This window comes from Eleutherodactylus coqui, chromosome 3 (assembly GCF_035609145.1).
Source record: "Eleutherodactylus coqui strain aEleCoq1 chromosome 3, aEleCoq1.hap1, whole genome shotgun sequence".
Taxonomy (NCBI): Eukaryota; Metazoa; Chordata; class Amphibia; order Anura; family Eleutherodactylidae; genus Eleutherodactylus; species Eleutherodactylus coqui.
The window spans coordinates 276,203,751-276,228,364 of NC_089839.1; the positions used below are offsets into that span (position 1 = coordinate 276,203,751).

At 46.5% G+C, this 24,614-nt stretch overlaps 1 protein-coding gene across 3 annotated transcripts in view; it reads right to left on the reverse strand.

Annotated features, from left to right (window-relative positions):
- RASAL2 (RAS protein activator like 2) overlaps window positions 1-24,614 on the reverse strand; it is a 310,978-nt gene that overhangs the window by 214,483 nt on the left and 71,881 nt on the right. The window contains exon 1 of one of the 3 annotated variants that reach the window (XM_066597471.1): window positions 9,651-9,684. The exons of the other annotated variants lie outside the window; for them this stretch is intronic. Within the exon in view, the coding sequence (XP_066453568.1) occupies window positions 9,651-9,669 (19 nt within the window). The 5' untranslated portion in view covers window positions 9,670-9,684. Of the gene's footprint in view, window positions 1-9,650; window positions 9,685-24,614 lie in introns of those variants that run through there. 3 annotated transcript variants of the gene reach the window in all.

Genomic DNA, 24,614 nt, shown 5'->3' on the forward strand with positions numbered 1-24,614 from the left:
CGTGAGGCTGCCGAGCTGCAGAGCCGCCACCAGGTTACGGCCGTTGTCACACACGACCATGCCCGGTTGGAGGCTCAGCGGCGCAAGCCAGCGGTCGGTCTGCTGTGTCAGACCCTGCAGCAGTTCGTGGGCCGTGTGCCTCTTATCGCCTAAGCTGAGTAGTTTCAGCACGGCCTGCTGACGCTTGCCCACCGCTGTGCTGCCACACCGCGCGACACCGACTGCTGGCGACATGCTGCTGCTAACACATCTTGATTGTGAGACAGAGGAGGAGGAGGAGGAGGGTGCTTTAGTGGAGGAAGCATACACCTCCGCAGATACCAGCACCGAGCTGGGGCCCGCAATTCTGGGGGTGGGTAGGACGTGAGCGGTCCCAGGCTCTGACTCTGTCCCAGCCTCCACTAAATTCACCCAATGTGCCGTCAGGGAGATGTAGTGGCCCTGCCCGCCTGTGCTTGTCCACGTGTCCGTAGTTAAGTGGACCGTGGCAGTAACCGCGTTGGTGAGGGCGCGCACAATGTTGCGGGAGACGTGGTCGTGCAGGGCTGGGACGGCACATCGGGAAAAGTAGTGGCGACTGGGAACTGAGTAGCGCGGGGCCGCCGCCTCCATGATACTTTTGAAGGACTCCGTTTCCACAACCCTATACGGCAGCATCTCAAGGCTGATGAATTTTGCGATGCGGACGGTTAACGTTTGAGCGTGCGGGTGCGTGGCGGCGTACTTGCGCTTGCGCTCGAACACTTGCGCAAGCGACGGCTGAACGGTGCGCTGAACTACACTGCTGGATGGGGCCGAGGACAGCGGAGATGAGGGTGTGGGTGCAGGCCATGAGGCGGTAGTGCCTGTGTCCTGAGAGGGGGGTTGCATCTCAGTGGCAGGTTGGGGCACAGGGGGAGAGGCAGGGGTGCAAACCGGAGGCGGTGAACGGCCTTTGTCCCACCTTGCGGGGTGCTTGGCCATCATATGTCTGCGCATGGTGGTGGTGGTGAGGCTGTTGGTGTTGGCTCCCCGGCTGAGCTTTGCGCGACAAAGGTTGCACACCACTGTTCGTCGGTCGTCAGGCGTCTCTGTGAAAAACTGCCAGACCTTAGAGCACCTCGGCCTCCGCAGGGTGGCATGGCGCGAGGGGGCGCTTTGGGAAACACTTGGTGGATTATTCGGTCTGGCCCTGCCTCTACCCCTGGCCACTGCACTGCCTCTTGCAACCTGCCCTGCTGATGCCCTTGACTCCCCCTCTGAAGACCTGTCCTCCTGAGTAAGCGTTGCACACCAGGTGGGGTCAGTCACCTCATCGTCCTGCTGCTCTTCCTCCGAATCCTCTGTGCGCTGCTCCCTGGGACTTACTGCCCTTACTACTACCTCACTGCAAGACAACTGTGTCTGATCGTCATCGTCCTCCTCACCCACAGAAAGTTGTTGAGACAGTTGGCGGAAGTCCCCAGCCTCTTCCCCCGGACCCCGGGAACTTTCGAATGGTTGGGCATCAGTGACGATAAACTCCTCTGGTGGGAGAGGAACCGCTGCTGCCCAATCTAAGCAGGGGCCCGAGAACAGTTCCTGGGAGTGCTCCCGCTCCTGAGCAGGTGTTATTGTAGTGGAGTGAGGAGGCTGGGAGGAAGGAGGAGCAGCAGACAGAGGATTCGGATTGGCAGCAGTGGACGGCGCAGAACTGCGGGTAGACGATAGGTTGCTCGAAGCACTTTCTGCCATCCAGGACAGGACCTGCTCACACTGCTCATTTTCTAATAACCGTCTCCCGCGTGGACCCATTAATTGGGCGATGAATGTGGGGACGCCAGAAACGTGCCTCTCTCCTAATCGCGCAGCAGTCGGCTGCGACACACCTGGATCAGGAGCTTGGCCTGTGCCCACACCCTGACTTGGCCCTCCGCGTCCTCGGCCGCGTCCACGTCCTCTAGGCCTACCCCTACCCCTCAGCATGCTGTATTACCAGTGATTTGATTTCACAGGCAGGAAATAAATTGGCGCAAGACTGCAGGCCAAATATAATTTTTGCCCTTTTTGGAAAACGAAAGGCCCCACTGCCTCTAGTGAATGAATTATCTAAGTTTAATAACTGTGCTGTGTCCCTGCTTATGTGTCACAGAACGTGAGGGTAGCAGAGTTATTATAACTCTGGCAGAGCAGGTATTTTTTTTCCCAATTAAGGAAAGCAAATGGCGAAGCCAGCAGTAAAGCGTAGCTGGGTGCGTATGATTTAGCACTGTTCTTCACGCAGCTCACACGTCTCCACCGCCCGTAAGGACGGACAGAGGCTGGACAAATAGATTTGTTTTCAGTTTTTTCCCACCAAAAGGCAGCACTGCGTATATTCTATGAACATGAGAAGTTTAATAACTGTGCTGTGTCCCTGCTTATGTGTCACAGAACGTGAGGGTAGCAGAGTTATTATAACTCTGGCAGAGCAGGTATTTTTTTTCCCAATTAAGGAAAGCAAATGGCGAAGCCAGCAGTAAAGCGTAGCTGGGTGCGTATGATTTAGCACTGTTCTTCACGCAGCTCACACGTCTCCACAGGCGTAAGGACGGACAGAGGCTGGACAAATAGATTTGTTTTCAGTTTTTTCCCACCAACAGGCAGCACTGCGTATATTCTATGAATAATAACTGTGTTGTGGCCCTGCCTATACAATTCTTTCCCTGCAGTATCAATGGAGGGTGGAATGCTCTGCAGAGGCGATTTTGAGAAGCCCCAAAAAAATGCAGCACAGCCAACAGCAGCCTGGACAGTACTGCACACGGATAAATATGGCCCTAGAAAGGACCGTTGAGGTTCTTGAAGGCTACACTCACTCCTAACACTCTCCCTGCCTATGCAGCACTTCTGTCCCTAATGCCAGGTGCAACGGTCTGCAGAGGCGATTTTGAGAAAAAAAAAAATCCCACTGCTAACAGCAGCCAACACACAGCTATCAGTGGCCCTAATAAGGACCTTTGGGGGGTCTTGAAGCCTACACTAACTACCAATTCTTTCCCTACAGCAGCTCCGGTATAAACAGCACTGTCCCTCATCTAACTCACACCGCATCTGAGGCGAGCCGCGGGAGGGGCCGACTTTTATATTAGGCGAACACCTGATCTCGCCAGCCACTCACAGCAGGGGGGTGGTATAGGGCTTAAACGTTGCAGGGGGAAGTTGTAATGCCTTCCCTGTCTTTCAATTGGCCAGAAAAGCGCGCTAACGTCTCAGGGAAGGAAGTGAAAGTAACCAGAACACCGCATGGTGTTCGTTACGAATAACGAACATCCCGAACACCCTAATATTCGCACGAATATCAAGCTCGGACGAACGCGTTCGCTCATCTCTAATATTAACCAAACCAGAGCCTTCCCTAAAGGGAAAAAAACCCATAAGCAGACAGCTGTTTTGGGGGTTCTTACCCCTCAGATTCAATATGTAAGCTATGGTGGTCTTCACAACAGTACCCAAGACTTACATCAAGTACAAGACTTACATCGGCACTGTTTAGGGCCAAAAACTTTGAAACAGCTGTTTGTGAATGGGTATCTTTCCTTCTCGGGAGAACTTAGTTTTGGCTTATGTTCTTAGCCACTTTGCAAGGCCAGTTAAAGGGTTGGTCATCGACATAGGATTATCTCCCTTTCAAAAACAGCACTAGAAAAACAATGTTCTTCTATGTAGAGGAGAGCAAATATACATACCTACATGTTTGAATAGTACTTATATAGGTGTATCCAGGATTTGTGTGTGGCTCTATGGTGGCTCTATAAGAGGCAATGCTTCCACTATTGAATATCTCCATAATATGGCATGTAGATATGGAGTCAATAGAAAAAGAAAACTACAGATTGCTGTGTATTGGATGTATCCAGAGGTACAGTATAGGCCAACAGAATTGATTTAACGATCAGTAGTATAAAGTTACATAAGGACCAACATAAATATACAATATTTCCCACCGTATGCACATATTAGGCTACGGTCACATTGTCATGATGGCTCGATACCACCAACTGTGACCTCTGGACTCCCATAGACTTGTAGAGAGATCGGTCACATGGTTCTCTTGAGGGTTTTGTCACTTTGGCAGAACTACAGATGGAGGCTCCCAATGGCTGCGTGAACAGAGCTTCACGGCACATCGTCTATATATCGTATATTTATTGTACTACAGCGTCTGTAAGTGTGTAGGAAACCACAAGGGGGATGGATCTTATAGCCCAGGAACACAATGGTCATATTTCTGCTATGTTAAAATCAATAATACATTTCAGCAAGATTTCTTTCCGAGAGTGAATGAGGAACGGTATAAAGCGTAGCTTTGATCGTGAAGGTCATATTTAAAACCCAAAGATGGCTGAGGAACATGGAAAGAGGACCAGCTACTGAGCAGAGAAAGGTGTAAATGGAATCTAGAGGCAATTACAATACGTTGTAACTTTTATCACGCGCTCTTTGGTTTCATACCCGCGCATCGTCTGTATATCACGAACATCGAATGTAGGTTAATTCTTCATGAGGGCAGACGGACTGCATAGCGCCTGGGAATGGCAGAGCGTGCCGCTTGGCGACTGTCATTTATTTCAGAAAAGAAAGAAGGTTTGAGGTGCGTTGACCCATATGGTATTTCTCGGTCTCATCCATACTGCACTCGTCTTTACGGGGCAAAACACACAGTACAATAATATAAACAGATGCCAGGAAAATCTGTATTTCCTTCAAGTGACTCTCCAATCCCAGGCCAAAATCTGTCTAAGGACCTGATAGGAAGAGTTATATTACCTAGTTCCACATTTTTCTCCCATTTAGGCACTGATCCACCAGTTCCTGGGACCCTTTTTTACGTTCAAGATGGCCATCTTAGACTATCCAAAGCTCACTGAGTAGTCCAAGGCCCATTTAGACGCAACGATCATCGCTCAAAAGCAGTGTTTTGAGCGATAATCGTGTCTAAATGTGCCCATCTTTCAGTTTTCTGCAGAACGATGGTTTTCAGTTCTGCTTGAAAACCATCCTTCAGCAGAACAGCTGATAAGCAGGACTGCATGCTGTGTTCTGCCCATAGAGCTGATTACAGCTAATAACATTGTTACAGCTGTTCTCAGCCCCACCAGCAGATAAGCAGGACCGCAGGTGGTGTCTGCTGTCCATGGTACTGAATTCTCCATGGGGAGCCCGTTGCTGAACAATGGAGCTAATTAAAGAGCTCCTGCTGAGTGCTGTAACAGCTCCCAGAAGCTCATTTGCATACAAATGAAGATAATGAAGTACCAATAGCAATTAGTGTCTATTAGTACTATATGTAAAACGATCACTGATTTTTCAAGCTTTTGAAAGATATCTGTATGTGTAAATGGCAGCATCCACTGCCTGACTACCGATGCACCGTGTACATCCACTAGTGAAGGGAGTTTGCGGCCATGCTGGACATAGGAAAAGGGGCCTCAGGAACAGACAGATCAGCGCCGTAATCAGGGAAATGATCGCTACCAGGTAATATAACTCCTGCTCTCCTGTTCCTGGACAATTTTTGCCCCGAGTCCACAGGATTACTTTAATATTATAACTAAAGGATTATAATAGGTGTATATCAATAAAGAACATTTATCGAATACCGCAGTTTTATACGTCCGTATTAGATAAGTCATGACCGAGTAATATGTGCCAAATGTAACAAGAGGCATAAGTCTCTTTATTGCATTTTGGGCCATCCGTGCGCCACTCTCTGAAATCTCCTGCAGGTAAAACGTGCCATAGATATGCGCTGATTTACGCCAGCTTTTGTCTTAAATTATAGAGAATTTGACAGGCCACAGATGGCCCCACCCCCTCCAATCAATCCCTGCCCACTTTTAACAAAACATGTTGAAGTTGATGTAAAACACAAAAAAGCCTTAAGTCTTTGCAGAAGTGGGAGATGCACAAAAACGTGTGACTTTTTGCGCAATAAGTTTTTGATTTTCTTCGCATGCGTTAAGACTCTCATAGCCGGCTACTACTTCTTCAGGTTGTCAACTTCCAAAACTATATTGCATTTCCGAACGGGAAACAAATGCTGGATTATCAAAGGCCAGATTAAAAGAAATGTCGAAATATGCATACCCACAGCTTCACAAATAATGAGGCTAAAGAAGGGATATATGGGCAAAAATATAATAGAGGGCACATGGGATTGGCTTCACATCATTCTGAGTGGTTTGGTAGAGCAAAACCTATCAATAGCTGCTTGGTTCTAGTTAGCGAGGATGTTGCAGGTCAAACTCCCCTGTAATGCTGGACACATGCAGGTGGCGCTGCCACAAACGGATGGCATGCCTCCTCCGAGCTCCAGTCCTTTCCCCTTCTTCCTATAGACTGTCCAACTATCCAGTGGCGCCTGGACTGCGCAGTTTTCCACCCCACAGATTGTTGGTATTTTAACTCACAGCACAACGCCAGGAAATCCTGAGCAGATAAGCCGCGGTGTAGAACTAACACTGGCAAAACAAGAGCGTGGTCCTCCGGAGGATCGTAAACGCCTAAGAGCCCACTACAAGGACTATTGACACCGCACCACAAATCGGAAGAGGTCTCAGAACTGATGAAAAGTGGCATAAAGTCAGGAATAGAGGACAGATCAATTTTTGTATTCTCTTGCAGTGACTTAGTGGCCAAGAGTTGTCACAATACCGCTTGTGACCGCAGGAACAGGACGGCTTCGGGGGGGGGGGGGGGGGGGGGGGCACTTACTTCTAAGTTATTGCAATGCTCGGTTACACATCAAGGATATAGTAAGTGGCGTCTGCAGGGCGGCAGACGAGACACGTCATGTAGCAAGCTTCCATAGAAAAGAATGAGGAACTACTACAGCTGATTACACACTATCAGTCCACTCGCTGTGCTTCCCCCGCCTACAAGAATACTATAGTGGACATGAACAATGTATTAGATGATCGGCAGGAGGAAGAAGAAGTTGCACGTGGGAATAAGGCCAGTTTCAGAAGTAGATGAATGGTCACGTGTGTTTGCAAAAAGTTTTGTTTTACTTATGGACTTAAAGCAAACTTCCAAGAATAATTGTCAGAATAATTAGCCTTGTGTGTACATGAGGAATAATGAAAAAAGCTTGGTACGGTGTTAGCCAGTAGAGCAAAATGTGATTTGTCCAGCAAGAGAAACCAAGTAATCCTGTAGATCTGATACCTCGCTGTAACATCATGTATTTTTGTTAGCCATTAAAAGGTATCATATCCACAAGATTACTAAGTTTCTTTTGCTGGAAACAAATCACATTTTACATGAGGAATAACACTTTCTGACTATTATATGACTTCTCTATTGTATTTTTACCAGTTTACCCATCTAATTCTCAATTTTCCCTGAGCTGGTGGGTGGCAACTGCTGCTGTGTGGTCTCCCATATACTATACACATAAGAGAGCAGGGTATCTTCTTTATCTTACCGTACCACAACTTCATAAGTAACAGCATCATGGAGGACATTATACAGCAGTACTGAAAACTGATGTGATTTCAGTAACTGCAGCCATGTCTGTGTGAGCCGGTCTCCATTTGCCTGCCTCCTTCCAGCAGCTCCTTCTCCTGTCGCTCCATAGACTTCTATAGGCAGTATAGGATAGTAGCAAGGAACGTTCCCCCACACTTCCTGTAATCTGTCTTGGTAGATGTGATTTCAGGAGCTGTAAGACGCATTACTGCACACTCTGCAGCTGCTTCTTCTACATCTCTACATTCATGTCTATGGGCAGAATGAGATCGCAGCAAGCCCAGACCCACTACATTTTATTATTCCTCTAGGTCTCCATTAGGCCCAATATCCACGGGCGGGTTTGGTTTGCGGAATCCGCACAGGGCAAATCAAGCCACCCATAGGGATACAAGCACGTCCACAACTGAAATAAAGCATGCAAATTTGATTTGTGGACCTTTAGGTCTGGGAGAGAAAAAAAAAAAAAATCGCAGCATGCTCCATTTCAGTGTGGGTTCCGCACGGACAGCTTCCATTTAAGTCAATTGAAGCCATCTGATCTGCGGACTGCACATTCCACGGGAAAGCAGAAGTTAAAAAGAAAACTACTGCGCATGTTTGGCAGTGTGCTGGCCGATGCTTCCGCATACATCCGCAGGGAAGAAAATAGAAGACCCGGATGGGTAAGTAGAATCCCGCAGTGCCCTCACCCGTGGACAGGGTGGGATTCTGCTGCGGGCCCCCACGTGCGGAATCCAATCTGCCTGTAGACATGAGGCCTTACTAGAAAGGGTTTCACATGACAACAGGCAGTGGACAGCAAGTTAGAAGAAACTAAGACCCCATAGTACCAGCACTTGAGGGATTGAGCACAAAACCGTAAATTTTAGGTAAATAAAGGCGATTTTTGCTTTTGCTAGTTATCAGATTAGTGATCACATAAGCAAAAGTTCATTCAACATCGCAGCTTTTATTTCTTTGAGGGAAAATGCAACCAGATGATATGTCAGACTACACCTAAAATACCGCCATTATGTTGGAAATGCAGAAGATTTACCGTAAGGGATTCCCTTTGTGTGTCCTTTCATCAGTAATGTTGACAGCCCCCATTAGTGTTAATGACTTAATACTACATTAATGTATGCAGGGGCCCAGAGAGCAGCACATACTCCTATGAAATGAAGGATGCCGCAATATGGGAGGGATATTTGAGGCAATTCTGTTTGCATGAATTCATCTTGGAGACGTCTTGCGGCTCCCTTTGTTCGGCTAGGAGCAGGTCTAAATCATTCTTAGCCGGTCTTCCACTTAAATTAGAAATGAGCAGGTCTTTTCGCGTGAATCAGCAGTCCATACAATACAATTGTAAAAGTGATTTGTCTAATACATCCTAATGGCCGCGAACAGAGATACAAATCTGTCGAAAAAAAATTTGCTCATCCCTAATAACCAAAAAAGAAAGAAAAAGACGGGACAAGAATAATGGCCGTCTAAAGCTGGCCAGAGACATTGTCTCCCAAAGATTATCCGACAACTATTAGTCTAGACTCCCCTAATGTGCCCATTTGACTCTACCGACTGAATAGCAAGTAGGGGTGAACACCTGCAGGATTCTGTTGTCTTCTGCATCTCGGGGGGGAAACCATAGGATTAGGCAGATAACGTGTCCAGCCACCGGTTCCTCCCAGAGCAGATGTCTGGTAGCCCCCAAAGACATCAGATTAATGAAGGGATTCGCCAACTAAAATGTAATGTCTGTGTTCTACTAGTATAAGGGCTCATATACATAATCAAATGCCATAATACAGCCCCGTAGAAGTCTATGGGGGCTTACTCTACCTCCATAGGCTTCCGATTTTATACAGAGTTTTCCTTATCTTGATTCCTGTACAAATCCATGATCCATTGAGCTTGGCATGTACAGAGTTACTCCTAGGGGATAATCACATACACCGCCCAATAGAGCCCGGAGAACATGTAGCTCCGTATTAAGGAGCTGTATGGCTTCTGTGCACACATTTCGGCTAAAATGGCCTATGCAAGACAATGCAAGAAGGCTAGTTCTAATTTGGTACAAATATCATTCATTCATTGAGTATTTTGGACATTTACCATTTCATGAAGTCTGTGCCCTTTAAGGCGGTGTATGATCTCACCCTCGTGTTTGCTGACATCATGTACACAAATAGAACGCCTACCTGAACAAACGACTGACATCACCGCACGGGCTGAAGACAATTGATTTAGGTTTCCTTTGGCAGGAAAGAGTTGTTCACCAGGAAGTAAATGTTGGGAGTATTGAGGCGGTGCTTTAAAAAGGGGGAAAAACCTGACACTTAAAAAAAAAAATCCCACAACTATCAACAGACTGGCGCCACCCAAAACACAAGTTAAAACAGCCTGCATCACATTGGCATCACTTAACCTGAAGAGCTGGTTCTGAGTTCATAAAACTGGTGCCAAGAAAACAAGATGCTACGTAATACCACAAAAGTCACATGTGGATTAGAGGAGAAATATGGTAGTACTATATACGGTTCTAGTAAAAAGAACAGAATTTTACAAAAACACAAGGCAAAAAATAAATTTGTTGGGTTTTCGATCAACTAAAGGAAGGGTCTGTCCTCCCATACTACCAAAAGTAATTGGACACCAGAGCAAGAATCAAAAGTTATATCTATTACCTTGTTTCCCTGAAAATAAGACCTAGCATGATTTTCCAGAATTTTTGAGGATGCAAAATGATTTTTCAGGCTTTTTAAGGATGCTTGAAATATAAGCCCTACTCCAAAATTAAGCCCTGCTAACAGTTAATTAAAAAAGCCAATTTAAATAGTGTCCAGGCAGCTATACATGTAAAAAAGTTAAACCTTTTGAACAAATATTAATATAAGACACTGTCTTATTTTCGGGGAATCACAGTAATTACATATGTTAATAATTCGGTTCAAAAGGAGGCCCCACTAGTTAACATTGGATACTCTCCGTGGTATACGTACCAGTACCGTCTAATACACTTCAACGGGCGATTCCCTCCATACATCCGAGAAGTATCTGGCAAGTTCTCTCAAAGAGGATGGACGCTATTCATATTTCCTCACCCAACACTCCAGTCCATCCCAAAAAAGCTCAATAGGGTTCAGCCCAGTCCAGTTGTGGAACTTCCATGTCCTCAAACCAATGTAAACCAATGTTGGATTTGTGACCGGGCACGTAGTCTTGTGGAACGCATTACTGACCATTGCCAAACTACTGCCACATTTGCAGTGCGTTATTGTCTAGAATGACAAGGTACGCCGCCATGTTCATGGTTCTTGCCACTACAAGCAATGGACCGAGACCATGCCACGTAAAATATCCCCAGACCATAATGCTCGTTAATTGTTGGCACAACACACTCAGGCATAAGGCATTCCCCAGAATCCTCCACACCCAGGTACATCCATCTGATTTGAAGATGGTGTAGTGCGATTAATCATTCCGTGGAATACTCTTCTATTGCTCAACTGTCCAATGACAATGCTCCTTGCACTATTGTAGATGGGTTGATGTGTCTTCTTTGAGAGAACTTGCCAGACATTTGAAGGATGAATGGAGGGAAATACCTGCTGAAGTGTATCAGATTTTAGTAGAAAGTATGCCACAGAGAGCATCCAGCGTCATCAGAGTCAAGAGAGGCCCCACTAATCATTAACCTATGTTAAAATGTCTATTGCTTCCTTCAGGAGGAAGAGGGGTCCCTTAACGCTCACAGAAAAAAAAAAAATAACTGTACACGTTCTATTTTTTCCCGGTAATTTAATGGACCCCGTGAGATAAGGTCCAAACAGAATCTCCGACGGTGATGTGAATGAGGCCTTTTTCAAGCAAAAAAAAGAAAAAACATGTAAAGGGTTCTTCCGAGTATAAACAGCATATTCCTATTGTCCCTCTATCGCCCCTGCCAAGTAATTTGTCATATCTACCATTCCAGAAGTGTAGTGGTCCTCCATTCCAACCCTGCTGGAGAACGATTTTCTGATTCCCTCTTATGCGCCATTTTTCCCGGAGTACCCGGCTTTCAGGCCGAGTTGGGAACGGGCACGTCATCAGGTGAGAAGGGACATCTGTTTGCTACCGGTGGGCTTGATCTTCCACATATGTGCATTCACTTTCCTCTACTGTGTATGCATGTGGAACTGATCGAGCGCAAGCAGCAAACATTACCATGGGAACTGTAGGAAAAGGAAGATAGAAGGGACGAGCTGGAAGAGAGGAATATACACTCCTGGCAGGAGAGGGGGAGCAGAATATGGGAGAAACGTTTAACAGGTATCTGGGTATGCCAAATCTGCTGTAGAGCGTACTAGTCAGCGCTTATCGAAAATAGAACCTTTAAAATCGGACAATCCCTTTAAGAATTTAGAAAAACAACGTTTTTGGTTATTTTATGTGTCAGAATACATCCTTTGTCTGATAGCGAACCTGATACGCAACGATATGCCAGGTAGATGATTCCAAATGCCAAAGCCTCATAGTTAGGCAGAGCGTTCCTCGAAGCACGCTATTCTGCACGCGCAGGTGGCCATTAGCAGCGCACGGGTTTTTCTGTCTTACTGAAACACTGCCAATGAGTTCCCAATTACATGTTGTTCCAGCAGAAAAAGGAAGCAGGACGCCTGCAGCAGGATATTCTTTTAATTAAAACGTACCCGGCGCGACTTCCTACACAAGGCATATTCATTACTGCGAGAAAAGTTGGGAGTTTTCAATTAATTCAATCCAGGAATTAAAAACGAAAATTACATCCTTACGTGCCATTTCCTTTAAGCAGTTACATGAATATTACAGCCTTGATTATACAGTCGCTCAGTTCATGTAGAATCATGAATGCAAATTACAGTAACTATGATGTATTAGCACTACTGATATAATACACAAAAGGTTTGGCGTATTAGCAGCAAGGCTGGAGAGGACAATCGTCAGGGAGCTGTAGGGAAAAAGGCCACAAAACCAGAGCAAAAACAGCGGACTATTAATGGTCTTACACACAATATCAAAAAATTGTTCAAAAAAAGGTCCAGAAATCTTAGTATCTCCAGGTTGAATGAGATTCTAACAATTCTTTGTTCTATAGCCGAGCGCTCCGAGTGGAGGATGGAGAAGACAAGTGGGGCCGCTTGTCTTCTGCATCCAGCTGTTCACCGCTCGGAGCGCCCGGCTGCTATACAGCCGAGCGCTCCGAGTGGAGGATGCAGAAGACAAGTGGGGCCGCTTGTCTTCTGCATCCAGCTGTTCACCGCTCGGAGCGCCCGGCTGCTATACAGCCGAGCGCTCCGAGTGGAGGATGCAGAAGACAAGTGGGGCCGCTTGTCTTCTGCATCCAGCTGTTCACCGCTCGGAGCGCCCGGCTGCTATACAGCCGAGCGCTCCGAGTGGAGGATGCAGAAGACAAGTGGGGACGCTTGTCTTCTGCATCCAGCTGTTCACCGCTCGGAGCGCCCGGCTGCTATACAGCCGAGCGCTCCGAGTGGAGGATGCAGAAGACAAGTGGGGCCGCTTGTCTTCTGCATCCAGCTGTTCTCTGCTCAGGGCCCCCGGCTGATATAGCGCCATGCGCTCCGAGCGGGGTATGCAGAACACAGCTGGACCTCTGTGTTCCTCATATCTGCTTGTCTTCAGGGAGCAGGATACAGCTGAAACAATAGTATTAGCGATGGCTTAACAAAAACTGCACAATGTCATTGCAGTTAGACACAACGATTATTGCTCAAAAGACGGCTTTGAATGATTTTTGAGCAAAAATCATTGAGTCTAAATCAGCCTTAAGACTGCACAAGGCCAGAGGCAGCGCATCTATCAAGACGGCTGGTCATTTACAATTGGAATACCGTTCTCATTGCAATATGCAAGACCCAGAGTTTTCTAGGCATACCCTTTGGTATTAAAAGGGGTTCCAGGCAAATACTGATGACCTATCCTCATAGGTCATCAATAGTTGATCGTCTGGAGTCTTCAGCTTGTGACTGGCCAATCAGCTGATCACGTGCCCGTTGTCAATGCCACAACACAGAGGTACAAAAGGGAAGCAGTTCGCTCCGACACCTGCCCTGTGGCCAGCGCGGTCTTTCATTATAATGAGAGCTGCGATTGCGATTACCAGCGCTGGTTACTACACCGAGGTCAAGGTTAACTGTTTACACGCCATCCCCTTGTGTGTTGTGGTGCTGACAGAGGGCGCCCTATTAGCACGGGTCCGAAGTGGTAGACCGCAGCTGATCAACTATTGATGACCTATCTAGAGGTCATGAAGATGCCACATAGCTTATTTAGTGAAATGGATTCAACATCAGTTCTATGGCATCTCCTTCCTTCTTCAGGTCAGTGAGAGTTCCAGAACGCAAACTCCCCACTGATCATAAAAAATCTATGATATATATAAATGGGTATACGAAGGTACACTTTAAAAGGGGCTGCCCAGGTACACTCTCCCATCCAATCTAACACTGGGCGTGGAAATTAGCAACTGCTCACTTGGTGTTTGGGCTGTCAAGATAATTGTCTGATACCCATTGTGCGCAAGTTCGATTCCAATAGGACCAGTGCATGAGTCACTGGCCGTTGGAAGGTTGACGAGCAAGCCTACTGCCCAGTATGCAATTGCAGCTGAAGACGAAAGAAGTCCGATTGGATGGGAGAATATGCCTGGACAATCCTTTCAAAGTGCAACTTTATATACCCATCTTGTAAATTGATGACCTATCGCTAGAATAGGCCATCACTTTATGGTCAGTGGGTGTCCGAACTCTGGGACTTCACTTGATCCTGTGAATGAAAGGGGTTATTGGACAGGTTTGGTGCTGCATCCTCTTCACTAATGAAGCGCAGAGGCCCCTTCATTCTCAGCATTGGTGGGGGTTTCAGGGGTCACACTAGCCAATCAGAGAGAAGGTCTACTATGAAGATTCCAGGGGCCATCTTGGTTGGCTGAAAACAGGACCCGCAACTGGTGGGTCAAGTGACGATAGAGAAGGACAACTGCAGGTAAAATACGCCCTCCAACACCGGGAAACAATGTTGTCCTGAAACAGGAGGGTCACTTTAATATCCAAGAGGACTACGATTCTTGACCAAAACTTTCATTTAGCCTTCAAATTCCCTTAGTAAACCTTACAATAGGATGCAGCTCATTTGACAAGATTATGATGTCTGCAAATGTTGAACAAGAACATGGTCAACCAAAAGTATAATGCATTAATACATAATGAACACTTAAAGGAGATGTCCCGAGGCAGCAAGTGGGTCTATACACTTCTGTATGGCCATATTAATGCACTTTGTAATGTACATTGTGCATTAATTATGAGCCATACAGAAGTTATAAAAAGTTTTATACTTACCTGCTCCGTTGCTGGCGTCCTCGTCTCCATGGTGCCGACTAATTTTTGGCCTCCGATGGCCAAATTAGCCGCGCTTGCGCAGTCCGGGTCTTCAGCAGTCTTCTATGGAGCCGCTCGTGCCAGAGAGCGGCTCCGTGTAGCTCCGCCCCGTCACGTGCCGATTCCAGCCAATCAGGAGGCTGGAATCGGCAGTGGACCGCACAGAAGAGCTGCGGTCCACGAAGGTAGAAGATCCCGGCGGCCATCTTCAGCGGTAAGTATTGAAGTCACCGGACCGCCGGGATTCAGGTAAGCGCTGTGCGGGTGGTTTTTTTAACCCCTGCATCGGGGTTGTCTCGCGCCGAACGGGGGGGGGGGGTTAAAAAAAAAAAAACCCGTTTCGGCGCGGGACATCTCCTTTAAGCCCGAAGACCCAAACAAGATCTTCCCATTATTATTAAGATTATCAAGACAAAGTGAAAGGACGTAAGAATAGGTAGTGATATTATTCCAATGGCTTTTATTACAGAGTACAACTAATGGCTAGAATATATATGTACAATTCACAAATGTAGATTGTTGGTAATTATGACACAACAAGCTAAAATATACAATAAAAAGATACATAAAATCTACAAAAAATAAAATCAAGGAACCGCCAGTCCTCAGCTGTACGGATTTTACATTTCCTTCCAATAAAAAGGAGATCAATTCTAGCAGAAATCCACAGCAAATCACCTTAAAGAGGTTAACAAGCTTTTCTTAATACCCAGCTCCGTAGATCTAAAACGCCAGGAACAGTGACAAAGCCTGTGAAATTGAGCTTTAGAACAGAAGTGAGGCCTTACGGAGTGAACTAATCTGCGCACACCGCTCAAAGTGAGCACCAGCCAGCTTCAATAATGTCACCCGATGTGTTCAGTGCAAAGAAAGAAGAAACGGGATACTGCAAAATGTAACAAACCGATACAAAGTACATCAGAAAAAGTGCAACATTTGCTCCAGAGTACAGGCTAGAACCAGGGCAGGAGCTGCTGCTATAGACATCATATTGTCTTCTGGGCAGACTCCTTCACCTGCCGTACTGCAGCGCCAAATCTCATTGAGACAATAGATAAAAGATGACCGCAGGTGTGTGGATTAGGAGGCCTTCAGCTGGTACTGGGTGGAGAGAAGATCGGTGAAGCTGCAATCAGCCGTATACCTTCCCAGAGGCGGCCATTAATAAATGGAGGGGCGAGGTCCACCAGAGTGAGAGGTGCTCATTACCGACTCTCCCTTGTGGCCATGACGTCTATATGTACCAACAGGGGTCGTTCGGATGGGACTGTGGGTCAAGTAAAAAACATATTCAGCTGGGCCATGGATGTACGTCACAGGACCAACACATAGGGGGACATTCATAGTATAAACCGTGTTTGGGGCTTGTAGGGAGGGGGCTTAGCCACCCCGAGCCGACAAATGTATGTACAATTTACACCAGAAACAGATGTAAATTACGCCAAAAACAGACGCCAGGTCAGACCAGACATACATTTCTGTGAAGGCGCACAGAGGTGTCAAGATATGCCTAAAACATGAAGAGCCGTGCGCCTCTTGGTGTATTAGGTGCATCGCCCGCCATGGGAAATATTAAGGCTAGCCGTTAAATGACAGTCTTGATAGATTTCCCCCATGGACTCAACTTTCGATGGTGCAGACACAGGAATTGATTATCTTGGTATAAGAAAGCTACAAGGAGTATATTAACTCTGTACTACTAAACCGTGAGGTTCCCCATTTATGACTACACGTACAGCAACTTTTCAAAACAGTACAGGCAACTTGCATATATCCTTAGTCACAGATTGGTTCCCATTGTCAATGGGGCCTCCTCCACATATCAGCTGTCCATACAGCCATCAGATGTTTGTCCAACCGCAGTATTTACCAGCGCCCCCTTTCCCCATACTAATGAACACTCAGGCGGGCATTTACGGATTTAGAAAGGGTAAGCCATAGCCAGACATCGCTGGTGCCGACGTATGTCCTGGGGAACATAAGGAATGGGAATAGAAATTTAAATCCCCGATCCTTCTTTCCCTCAACCTCACCTGTCAGGGAAAATTTGAGCAGTCTGTCTTAGTTGTTATTGGTGGGTTCAGATGACTAAATTCGAATACGTATGGGGGCCTTTAAAGGTTACACCAATAAAGATCAACAAAAATAAAACCTGTGTGTTTCCTGGCAGCTAGAGATGAGCGAGCGTACTCGGAAAAGCACTACTCGCTCGAGTAATTTGCTTTATCCGAGTATCGCTGTGCTCGTCCCTGAAGATTCGGGTGCCGCTGCGGCTGACAGATGAGTCGCAGCGGGGAGCAGGGGAGAGCGGGCGGGAGAGAGGGAGAGAAAGATCTCCCCTCCGTTCCTCCTTGCTCTCCCCTGCAGCTCCCCGCTCCGTGCCTGCACCCGAATCTTCAGGGACGAGCACAGCGATACTCGGATAAAGCAAATTACTCGAGCGAGTAGTGCTTTTCCGAGTACGCTCGCTCATCCCTACTGGCAGCCATATTATCTCATGTACTCTAAGGACAGAAGTGTAACCATTAACCCTTTCCAATCCACTGTCTGACTTCTAAAGACATTATGATTTAAGGCTGTACAGCTCCGTTGTTGGAAGACGTCCGTCGGGGTTCTCTTACTGTATATTACCAGCCTCTCTGCTGTCAGAGCCTATCCGACGTGTCACCTCATGCAGTACTGGCTTTAGCCAGCAGATAGCGCCATTGTATAACGACAGAAAAAGAGTAAGCCCCCTAGGAAAACCAGGATACAAATTGGATTGGAAAGGGTTAAACGGTTCTAGAATTTATTGTTGTTTTTGTTGCTATTGTAGAGCCTTAAGGCCTCCCTCACACAGGCACTTTTACCCCTGATTAGCACGGCGTTCTTAGTGCCGCACTAGGCGCGGTATAATACTCGCATTGTTTTCGATGGAGCCCATCAGACATCTGTTCGATCACAGCACTTTCCACAGCCGCCGTTTGAGCGGAATCTGGTCTTTCTTTTGCGTTTAACAGACCTTATCAATGAAATGTAGGCTGTAGGGAGCTGCGGCGAAAAAACTCAAGTAAAATCGCAGCGCTGTGCAGCGCGGCTGTGTGAGGGAGGCCTTGGGGTGGGTTTACATGGGACAACTACTGTTTGAACAGTTTGGGTCTTTTTACACGGAACACTTACCGTTCAAAGTTTTTTCAGCGTTTTCTGCGCTTGTAAATAGGCGCTGCAGCAAGTTGTTAGCATTGTTTATTGGCTAGCCACTGACAGACAATCACCTGTTTACACCAGATAAGTAGTCAGCTGACACTAGAGGTGCATTTACACACACAGATGATCGCTCAAAATTCGTCAGAAAGTGACAGTTTGTTGTGACTATTTTGCATAGGTTCTAATGGGCTAAATCAGCCCTTTAATACTTCACTGCATGTATCAGAAGAACAGCAGGTGGACTGTTCTCTAAACACATCGCCATTGTTCTCCAGCGAGGCAGCATCTGTTAACAGCTGTTAAAGAAGCCGGACCGCACGCAAAAAACACAGCGTGCGGTCCGTCTTATCTTAAGGGACGAGGATTTCATGCGGACCTGAAGTCAGCGATGGACGAAAAGTGCACGATGGGCACACATTTACACACGATTATCGCTCAAAAGATGGCTTTTGAGCAAATTTTGAGCGATAATCGGTGCGTGTAAAAGGGCCTTTAGGTCCGTCAGGATGTGCCGTTTTTTTGCTTGAACATGTGAACGGTTTCAGAGCTCGCTCGGGGCAGCCTGTTTATACAGGCAGATACATCGTTGGCTTGTTCAAACGAGAATGGTTCAGTCATTCACTTTATAAGTGAATGAGTACGACTGAATGATCGGTATATAAGTCGAATGATTAGTGAACGAAGCAACGAGGATTTTTATGCCTGTATAAAATGAACGAAGAGCAAATGACTTATTGGTCATTCGATGGCTGCGGCTAGTGATGAGCGAGCATACTCGCTAAGGGCAATTGCTCGAGCGAGCACTGCCCTTAGCGAGTACCTGCCCGCTCGAGAGAAAAGATTCGGCTGCCGGCGGCGGGCAGGGAGCGGCGAGGAACGGAGGGGAGATCTCTCTCTCTCTCTCTCCCCCCCCCCCCCGCCCCCCACCCCCCCGCTCACTGCCGCAACTCACCTGTCACCCACGCCGGCAGCCGAACCTTTTCTCTCAAGCGGGCAGGTACTCGCTAAGGGCAATGCTCGCTCGAGCAATTGCCCTTAGCAAGTATGCTCACTTATCACTAGCTGCGGCGTTTACACGGAACGATTAACATTTATTTTCGCTCGTTTGAACGATAATCGCTCTGTGTAAAACGACCTCCAGTGACGGTAACTCGTGGAAGGCTCACCGTGTTGGTGGCCATGCTTACACGGAACAAGTATGGCTGCCATTAGTGGATGCAGTGATTAATCAGACAATAGTTATTCCGTGTAAAGCCACCCGTACCAATAAATACTCAACATTTCATACACGTATCTGGAGAGCAGCGTGGCGTGCGACGCCGTGTCCAAACATCTTCGAGAGGAGTAAATATTTCCCTTTAGGCGGATAAGGAGACGACAAGAAGAAAATAGGTCATAACACGGCGGTAACAATTCTGATGATTTATAGCATAGTACAGGACTTCACTTCTTCTGTAACCCCTTCACCCCGCTGGTCAGGAAGAACAAATCCAGTGGTGAGCGATTGGCCCGGATCACCGACCCGCCTGGGGGATATAAGTCATAAACAGACACTACTTGTATCAGGAAATGATGAAATGGCAGTGGAGTGTAAATGGAAGAATACGTTCTGTGTAGTATATCTACACCTCCAGGGTAATGTCGCTTTGTAGCGATTCCCAGAGGGATCCATCTAGGAATACCTCGTAGAATAAAAATAATCTCACGTCATTCGGAAAACAGAGATAAAGACAAAACCTGCCGTTCATGTGACAGAAGATAAATCTCACCGAACAGGAAGCTTTAAAGTGAACGGCCACCATTTTTTCTTAAAGGGCAACTCCAGTAATTCTTCCATTTCTGCACCCCTCACCTGATTGTCACACACTGGGCATTTCCTATGTATATTGCAGTAACTTCCATGTAGTGCAGCCTCCTGTCTGATACTTAACAGGCACCATCCTGATCAGAGATTTCTCACTGCTTTCCCTTTCACTATTCTGTTTTATCAATCCCATGTTGTATCAGCCCAGCATCATGTGACCAACTAGAACCAGTACCATTACTGAATCAGACAGAAAAAAGTCAGATTTTCATTCCGCGTGCCAATTTCACCACATCACCCGGCTCCCTGTCACGTCCTCCAACAGCACCAAAACTTAGTTTAGGGTGCTGTGGGAATGTGACAGGTTCCCTTTAAATTTACTCTTTAAGCAAATGAACAATTAGGGCAGATTCACACGGGTGTGTACGCAAAAACGCTCGCATAGGTGCAGTAAATTTGTGCCTTGGACACGCTTTAGCGTGCCTTTTGCGCTTCCTGGGCGATTTCACATGCGGCGGGGCACTAAAAAATAGAATTTCATAGTAAAAGTGTGCCTAGCAGATAGGAATAAGATTTATTTCAATGTCTTAAAGTAGCGATTGGTTTTCCTGGCTGGTAGCGCTACAAGAGATCTGTGGTCAGACCTCCTCAATCCTGTTTGTTGCAGTGCCAGATACAAAGTATCCTCCTGACCACAAATATATCTGCACGTTGCTACAGAACATTGCGTTCCAACAAGTTTAGCCTCAGCATACAAGGTTATTGCAGGTCCATGTAGTAGATGTTGTACTCTGCTCGATGCAAAGGGCTTTGGTTAAACAGAAGTGAATCCTAGTGAAGACCTTCACCCGACATGTTGGGAAGGTAAGGGGAATACTATCATACAGCTAGACTCTACTTACCAGGTAGACCAGAAATCAGGCTGGATCAGGTAAGAACGTTTCAATAATGCCAAAAATCTGGAGTCCAGCACCGAACCGAACAAGCTAGAATATCCGTTTTCTCAGACATGTTCACATGGTGGCCTTTAAGGACAATTGTGCTGCTAATATGTGTCCTAGTCGCTTGAATGGGAATCCGCGCTGTCATTTATGCAGGATTTAAGGATGAGAAGATGTATTCGAATTTGCAACAGGAATCCTGCTTTCCAGCTCCGTTCAGGGAACAGGAATCCCTACGCCCAAACGGCTATAATAGGATCCGCCCGGTTTACGCCCACCTGTCCAGCTTTTGGAGCCCTTTTTGACCCAATGTCCACGGCACGCGCAAATTTTCAATGAATATCCGCAGCGGATCATCTAAAAATAATTTTTTTAATGTCTTGCGGGTGACTGAGGATTGTGTGCTTTCATCTCCCATAGAGATGAATGGAGCCACATCCGCGATAAAATGGAGCACGCTGCGATTTTAGATCCGTGTAAGGCATCCGCAAAGCACCCAAAAATCTAATCCGTAGGGTTTAATTCAGTTGTGGACGCCACGTTGTTTCCTATGGGCGACTAGAGCTGCAGATCTCCTGCGCAGTTTTAATAAATCAAATCCACACGCGGCCATCGGGACTTTTTTCAGTATTTTAAGCTGGATCTGCAACAGAACCTCCAACCGGAAATTCCAACACAGATGTGACACCGGCCTAAGTGACACTGCTTAATGTGGAATCTGCAATGGGACATCCTCATCCATTGCATAGAGCCTGTCCATTAGCAGAGCTGCAGAAGCCGCCTACCCAACTTCGCAGGTCTAATTATGTGGGGGATCGGAAGCGTGGTGTGAAGATTCTCTGAGCCACGGAGTTGAAAGGAGACACTTTACACTCTATTTTGGCATAGTAAATATTCGCGTCAGAAGAATCTGACCCAAATTTGCATTCTAGCTCTCATGGAGCTTCATGTAGATTAGCCTCACTGAATGGGACTAATCCGGATATAGATCTACCCTGATGCACAATGCACTTGAAAAAGTGACAAACTATGGCGCAGAATTCAAATCAAATGCATTGACCCTAATTTATCATGGATTTGCTATGAAATCATGCAGATTCCACATTAAATCTGTGGCCAATTCAGCAGTGTGAATACAGCCTTATCTGTGTCCCCGAATATTTAGAAAGTGGCAATGGAACATTAGAGACTAGAGATGAGCTAGCATTCTCGCTAAGGGCAATTACTCGATCGAGCATTGCCCTTAGCGAGTACCTGCCCGCTTGGGAGCAAAGGTTCGGTTGCTGGTGGCGGGCAGGGAGCTGTGGGGGAGAGCGGGGAGGAACGGAGCGGAGATCTCTCTCTCCCTCTCTCCCCCCTCCCGCTCATAGCCGCAACTCACCTCTCACCCGCGCCGGCAGCTGAATCTTTTCTTCCGAGCGGGCAGGTACTCGCTAAGGACAATGCTCGATCGAGTAATTGCCCTTAGCGAGTATGCTCGCTCATCTCTATTAGAGACCTTTCACAGTCAAAATTCTTCCGCAGGACGCAACGCGGTTGCAGATTTCATCAAATAATGCAGCTTTTGTGCTGTTTTTAAATGTTTAATGCATTTGCGGAATTTTTTGATTTTTTTCCCAAAGACTTTAATTATGGGATTACATCTCCTGTACATTAAAAACCCTGCAAGAACAACTCCGTAATAAGTCATTAATTCCGCAGCAGTAACCTTTTCTGCAGCAGAAAAGAGACATGCAGGTTTAATTTATAGATGTGTGGATTTAAAGATAACACAAGGCTGCGGAATTGTCCGCATGGACAAATTGGGGGGCGTCTCCTTATCGGATTGGCACTGTTGGGGCAATTTCATGGGAACAGCAGCATCTATAGGTTTTCTTTCATGTCGTAAACTGGCTTGGCGGAATGCCTTATAGCAGGGGTCCCCAACTCCAGTCCTCAGGGACCACCAACAGGTCATGTTTTCAGGATATCCTATGGTAAGAACACCTGTGGCAATGTCTGAGGCACTGACAATAATTACATCACCTGTGTAACACTGAGGAAATCCTGAAAACATGACCTGTTGGCGGTCCCTGAGGACTGGAGTTGGGGAACACTGCCTTATAGCATGGCGATACAATAGGCGCACGGTGAAGCTATTTGGTTTTCGACTTATCGAAGGTGTTGAGATGTAATAGTGATATGGGTGAGTGGTAGGTCTAAGGTGTCAGACCACTTGCTTCCACAGTCTCTGCAGAATTTAGCTCAACTGGGGGAGCAAATTTGTAGAAGCTAGTGGGGGTTCTTGATAGTCGGTCGTTATTTTGGGGTTTAGCTCTCAGATAGCAAAGCATTGTTCAAGTTCCAGCAATTCAGATTTTGTTGGAAAGGCGACATCTTCACAGAAGTATCGAAATCCTGACATTTTAAGAGCAGCTTTGCTAAATGATAAGTTACTGGTAAAAACACTTATTGTTTAAAAATGGAAAAAGGAAGGAGACAAATTTAGCCTGCGGAGGAACCGGCCCCTGCCTGCGATTGTCCTAGGAGGTTCTCTGCCAAGCCAAAGGTTTAAATATCAAGAATAACGAGGGCTCCAACACAGATTTACAACAGGGGACGTTAATTAGGCGCTGGTTAGATTCCAAACAATTGATATATACAACGCTGTGGAAATGAAGTTAACGACAGATTATTAATTCACAATGGCCGTGACATTTACAGCAGCGTAAACAGAGGTACGCTACACAAAGAAAGTAATGCAAACATTAAAGTGGTTGTTCAGTTACAAAGTACTGATGGCTTATCCTTAAGCTAGCGCATTAATAGTAGATTGGTGCGGGGCTGCTGCCCAGGATCCCCACCAATAAGCTGTTCTCCGAGTCAGTGTGCTTGTGCACAGAACCAATTTCTGCAGGAGGCAGACAGCTCCGTTCTCCCTGCAGTGGCTACGCTTGGTATTGCAGACAAAGTTCCCATTGAAGTGAATGTGTGGAGTACCAAGACTGGCCACTGCAGAGAGAACAGAGCAGTCTGCTGCCTGCAAAAATCAGCTCAGTGCATAAGCCCACCGGGCTAGGAAACAGCTGATCAGCAGAAGCCCCAGGCAGCAGACCACTACCGATCTACTATTTATGACCTACCCTAAGGATAGGCCATCAATAGTTAACAACTGGAGAATTCCTTTAACTTTAAATATATAGAAACCCCATGGTGATGCTTTACAATTATTACTCATATATCCCATTTAGTCTATGGTGTTCATTTTGTAGGGGCTAAAAGGGGTTTCTCCAGGACTTTTTCTATTCATAACCTATCCCCAGGATAGACCATCAATGGATGATCAGCAGATCCAATGCTCAGGATCTTTGCTGATTTTTGGCATGGTTGTCAGTAGATGCCGCTGGAAGCAGATTGAGCTGTCCGTATTACAGCCTGGCTTTGTACAGCAAGTCCAGCTCCCATAGAATTCAAGGGGATTTTTGTCTGCAGAATCAACTCGGGGCGCCATACAGCGTCATCTGTTTCCAGTGCCGTCAAAACTGACAACAGTGCCGGAAATCAACTAATTGGCAGCGATCCAAGCAGTAGACCGTTACCAATCTACAGATGACCTTTCATGAGGATCGATCATCAATACAAAAAGGCCCGGACTATCCCTTTAAGCTTCTATACAAACTAACACCCTGGATGGGTTATGTATGCAGCCCCAAAGCATATGCAATGTCCATTTCATGTTGATGGTTATAAGAATGGTACACATGGCATTGTTGCCCTGAGTTGGCACTAGTACGTGGTAAAGCTTGGGCAATGGGTTCAGATTTGTCCAAAAAA